This window comes from Chiloscyllium plagiosum, chromosome 9 (genome assembly GCF_004010195.1).
Source record: "Chiloscyllium plagiosum isolate BGI_BamShark_2017 chromosome 9, ASM401019v2, whole genome shotgun sequence".
In the NCBI taxonomy this organism is placed as follows: domain Eukaryota; kingdom Metazoa; phylum Chordata; class Chondrichthyes; order Orectolobiformes; family Hemiscylliidae; genus Chiloscyllium; species Chiloscyllium plagiosum.
Window position 1 is genome coordinate 14,376,251 of NC_057718.1, and position 5,436 is coordinate 14,381,686.

The 5,436-nt window shown below is 45.9% G+C and overlaps 1 protein-coding gene across 2 annotated transcripts in view; it reads left to right on the forward strand.

The window, feature by feature from the left end:
* The window catches only part of kif26ba (kinesin family member 26Ba), a 297,812-nt gene that overhangs the window by 227,213 nt on the left and 65,163 nt on the right, over nucleotides 1-5,436 (forward strand). For both annotated transcript variants that reach the window (XM_043695424.1, XM_043695425.1), the window contains 3 exons: nucleotides 902-1,164; nucleotides 2,000-2,183; nucleotides 3,712-3,871. In XM_043695424.1, the coding sequence (XP_043551359.1) occupies nucleotides 902-1,164; nucleotides 2,000-2,183; nucleotides 3,712-3,871 (607 nt within the window). The remainder of the gene's footprint in view (nucleotides 1-901; nucleotides 1,165-1,999; nucleotides 2,184-3,711; nucleotides 3,872-5,436) is intronic.

The following is a 5,436-nucleotide window of genomic DNA, read 5'->3' on the forward strand; positions in this document are numbered from 1 at the left end:
CCCAACACACACCCTCATCCCACTCGGCTCCACCCCTACCTCACCCCCACTCCAACCCCATACCCACATCATCCTGACCCTAATCACTTCACCCCATTTCAACCCCACTCCCACACCCACACCCACCCCATTCCTCCCATCTGGTTCACTGCTGTCTTTATACAATCTGTCCTACTTGTGACTCCAGACCCACAGCAACATGGTTGACTCTTAATTGCTTCTGAAATGCCCCAGTAAACGACTCAGTTGTGGATATGCAGCATGACAGCAATGCCCATATCAGATGAAAAAGTACAAAGAAAAAGAAATGGAAAAAGTCATTGAAATTGGTTTCAGAGGCTGTTACTGGTTTACAAAATTCCAAAGTTTGTGAAGGTTACTCTGGAGAAGTCATCCCAATGTTGAAGGATATTCCCCATTCTCTCTGACCTGTCAGGAGCCTGAGTACCATTTACCACATTTTGAAATGTTAGCTGGATATTAAAGAATCAAAATGTGGTGATGGTTAAACTCTGAAAGTGGAAATCATGGACCTTCTACACCAAGTGCTTGAAATTCTGTCAACAAGAACCACATGGCACACGTCAGCCATTTAAAATGTAAACAATAATTCTGCGGATGCTGGAGATCTGAAATAAACACAGAGAGTACCGGAGAGTCCGAGCAGGTCTGGCAACAACTGTAGGAAGAGAAACAGAATTAATGTTTTGAATCCAATAGGACTTTTTTTTGTAAGAGTGATTTGAAAGGCAAAGCTGAGGGATGAGGGAAAATCTCTCTTCTTTCTTCTTTAAGCCACTATGTCGGGATGTGATCTGTACAGAGTTTAAATCTGATTCAGAAACTGTTGCTGTGTTCCACGCTGTAAGTTGAACTCAAAAGGTTTTATCTGATGTGACAGGAAAGTCATACACCATGATTGGAAAGGATGATTCCATGCAGAATCTTGGTATCATCCCTTGTGCCATCTCCTGGCTCTTCAAACTAATTAACGAGAGGAAAGAGAAGACAGGGGCACGGTTCTCAGTCAGAGTCTCTGCCGTGGAAGTCTGGGGGAAGGAGGAAAACCTGAAGGATCTACTGTCTGAGGTAGCAACGGGCAGTTTGCAGGACGGCCAGTCCCCTGGAGTCTATCTCTGTGAGGACCCCATCTGCGGCATGCAGGTAATATGCTTTTTTATGAGGATAAATTATATGAACTTGGTTGTTGGAGCCATCCCTAACCTTGTTCAGAGGCCCCAAGTCTTTATTTATGTAGCCTGTCTGTTCTATAAAACTCTTTTCCCCTTCTAATATTGGAGACATGGGTGGCCTTTCAAGTGCCTGTTCTTTAAGTGGGGGCCTTGTGTTGTCACAATGTCTGAAATGAGTCTTACAGACAAGGCCTCAATTGCTACCCACACACCTGGATGTCCCACTAAGGCTCAATCTTTGAATTGGTTGATGATAATGCTTTATTCACACTGCAAGAGAGGACAAGTTCAACTGCATAACATTTCCAGCATGAACAGCCCCTGTAGCCATGTTGATACTTACGGTCCACAGACATTTCCTCTCATCCTTCTTCACAACTTTATCAACCCATCCTACTCCCCCGCCCCTTCCATAGTCTACCCAATGAACGCATTGATGCTTTTCAACTTCCACCTGGGCCGGACTTTCATGGTGGAACAGTGACTCGAGCCATTTTCTGGAGGATCATTCCCATCTGTGTAGAGCACAGGGGCCGTTTTGTTACTCTGGAATTTCCTCCTTAAAGCTCATGGCACCTTGTAAGATGCTCCTTAAAACCTGACTCGTATACCTAGAGTTTAGTCACCCATCCTAATGACATATTCTATTGGCCGAGAGTCAAATTGTGTTTGGTGGGCACCACCAAGTCACCGAGAGCCCTGACCATGGGAAATGTCATCTGTAAATGTTTTTGTTAGCCGCGGTTTGAAGCTGGTTTCCATTCTGCCATTGTGTGTTGGTCTGTGTTCATTTTATCTCTCGGCAGCTTCAGAACCAGAGCGAGCTCCGTGCGCCAACGGCGGACAAAGCTGCCTTCTTCTTGGACGCTGCTATCGCTGCACGACGGAGCAGCCGGCCCGAGTGTGATGAGGAGGACCAGAGGAACTCCCACATGCTGTTCACTTTGCACATCTACCAGTACCGCATGGAGAAGAGTGGCAAGGGGGGAAGTAAGCTCCTTTCTCATCCCGTCCCATGCCCCTCCTGAAGGCAATGGCCCTTGATTAGTTCCAGCGAGGTGTTGGCACTGCACCCTGATGCAGTTCCCCACCCGTGCTCCCAGCCTTTACCTGGGCCCTGAAAGCTGGCCTCTGTGGCTGGGATTGTCAGTTGTTTGGGGGGGTGCTTGGATGCCTGCTGAAGGTGGCACTGCCCAATGGCCGTTCAGTGTCCCAGTGCTCACAGGACTGCCCTGAAATTTACAGCATGAGGGGAAGGGAGTCGGGAACATGCTTGTTTCCAGCTGATGATCCTTGAGGAGCTTGCCCCTTGAGGAATTTGGCCAGAGGGTGACTTTCGATGGCGTGGTGGCACAGTGGTTAGCACTGCTGCCTCACAGCGCCAGGGACCCAGGTTCAATACCCACCTCGAGCAACTGTCTGTGTGGAGTTTGCACATTCTCCCCGTGTCTGCGTGGGTTTCCTCCGGGTGCTCCAGCTTCCTCCCACGCACCAAAGATGTGCAGATCAGGTGAATTGGCCATGCTAAATTGCCCATAGTGTTAGGAGCATTAGTCAGAGGGAAATGGATCTGGGTGGGTTACTCTTTGGAGGATCGGTGTGGACTGGTTGGGCCGAAGGGCCTGTTTCCATACTGTAGGGAATCTAATCTAATCTGCGAAGCACCAATCCTGAACAGCCTGGTGTACGAAGCTGGCTGAGTCAAGTGAGGTGTTAGGCCACAGATCAGCCATGATCTCATTGAATGGCAGTATACGCTCGAGGGGCTGAATGGCCTACTCCTCCTCCTAGATTCCTTTGTCCAACATTCACAGCTTTCTGTCAGTTGCCGTCCCTCTCCATTTTAAAGCTGACTAGACAACGTCGAGCCGATTTATCTGTCTGTAGCCAGTGCCACTGAGGCTAACCTTTGCACTCTTACTGATTTAAAAGTTAAAAATCACACAACACCAGGTTACAGTCCAACAGGTTTATCTGGAAGCACTAGCTTTCGGAGCGCCGACAACCACCTGATGAAGGAGCAACTTTGTACACCGCAGTCCAACTCCGGCATCTCCAAATCATGATGTAAAATCAGTGAGCTCGCACTGTGATGCTGCTGATTAGTTCTTTGTTATGTTTATGCCAAATCCCCCTGTTTCCAGTTGGAACAATCATTCAGACAGTGGATGGGAGACTTGTCCTTCAGGTTATTAACATTGCCAGAGCCACTCCAAGGGCCGGTGCAGTTGTGCAAGGTGGGCCTGAGAGAGATTGTAGTTGGCAATCACTGAGATTTTGAAGGCAGCTCTCTACAAACAGCACTAGCTTGTTTAGGAAGAGCTGTAGAAAGAAAAGGCTGTATATTTCAGGATGGATTAACTGCACTCTGCTCTAAACAACTACAGGCTGGTAACAGGGTGAAGCTATGCTGAAATGTCTGATCAGCATTCAAGGGGCTTAAACAGGAGCCGCTCTTTCAGGTGGGTTTTAATGGCCATTGACTGATCTGAGCTCTTTTATCCTCTTCTGTTGACAGTGTCAGGAGGTCGCAGCCGCTTACACCTCATTGACTTGGGCAGTTGTGTAAAAGTGCTGAGCAAAAGTCGCGAGGGGGGCTCAGGCCTCTGTCTGTCCCTGTCTGCACTGGGGAATGTCATCCTGGCTCTCGTCAATGGCACCAAGCATATTCCGTACAAGTAAGCTGTCTCTTTACATCACTGACTGTGAACATGAGTGTGTCTAACTGGGAGGTTTCCCTGTGTCTGTGTGTCTTTGCACATGAGAAGTGTCTGCATATATGTAGGACTGTGTCTGTGTCAGTGTGTGTCTGTATGTTTGTGTGTAGTTGTCCATTCTGACTTATGTTTGTGTACAGTTCTGTCCATTCTGTCTGTTATGTTTGTGTGTAGTTCTGTCCATTCTGACTGTTAGGTTTGGGTGTAGTTCAATCCATACTGTCTGTTATGTTTGTGTGTAGTTCTGTCCATTCTGACTGTTATGTTTGTGTGTAGTTCAGTCCATTCTGACTGTTAGGTTTGTGTGTAGTTCTGTCCATTCTGACTGTTATGTTTCTGTGTAGTTCAATCCATACTGTCTGTTATGTTTGTGTGTAGTTCTGTCCATTCTGACTGTTATGTTTGTGTGTAGTTCAATCCATACTGTCTGTTATGTTTGTGTGTAGTTCTGTCCATTCTGACTGTTATGTTTGTGTGTAGTTCTGTCCATTCTGACTGTTATGTTTGTGTGTAGTTCAATCCATACTGTCTGTTATGTTTGTGTGCAGTTCTGTCCATTCTGACTGTTATGTTTGTAGTTCAGTCCATTCTGACTGTTATGTTTGTGTGTAGTTCAGTCCATTCTGACTGTTATGTTTGTGTGCAGTTCTGTCCATTCTGACTGTTATGTTTGTGTGTAGTTCAGTCCATTCTGTGTGCAGTTCTGTCCATTCTGACTGTTATGTTTGTGTGTAGTTCAGTCCATTCTGACTGTTATGTTTATGTGTAGTTCAGTCCATTCTGACTGTTGTTTGTGTGTAGTTCAGTCCATTCTGACTGTTATGTTTGTGTGTTCAGTCCATTCTGACTGTTATGTTTGTGTGCAGTTCAGTCCATACTGTCTGTTATGTTTGTGTGTAGTTCAGTCCATTCTGACTGTTATGTTTGTGTGTAGTTCAGTCCATTCTGTCTGTTATGTTTGTGTGTAGTTCTGTCCATTCTGACTGTTATGTATGTGTGTAGTTCAATCCATATTGTCTGTTATGTTTGTGTGCAGTTCAGTCCATTCTGACTGTTATGTTTGTGTGCAGTTCAGTCCATACCGTCTGTTATGTTTGTGTGCAGTTCAGTCCATACCGTCTGTTATGTTTGTGTGCAGTTCAGTCCATACCGTCTGTTATGTTTGTGTGCAGTTCAGTCCATACCGTCTGTTATGTTTGTGTGCAGTTCAGTCCATACCGTCTGTTATGTTTGTGTGCAGTTCAGTCCATTCTGACTGTTATGTTTGTGTGCAGTTCAGTCCATTCTGACTGTTATGTTTGTGTGCAGTTCAGTCCATTCTGACTGTTATGTTTGTGTGCAGTTCAGTCCATTCTGACTGTTATGTTTGTGTGCAGTTCAGTCCATTCTGACTGTTATGTTTGTGTGCAGTTCAGTCCATTCTGACTGTTATGTTTGTGTGCAGTTCAGTCCATTCTGACTGTTATGTTTGTGTGCAGTTCAGTCCATACCGTCTGTTATGTTTGTGTGCAGTTCAGTCCATTCTG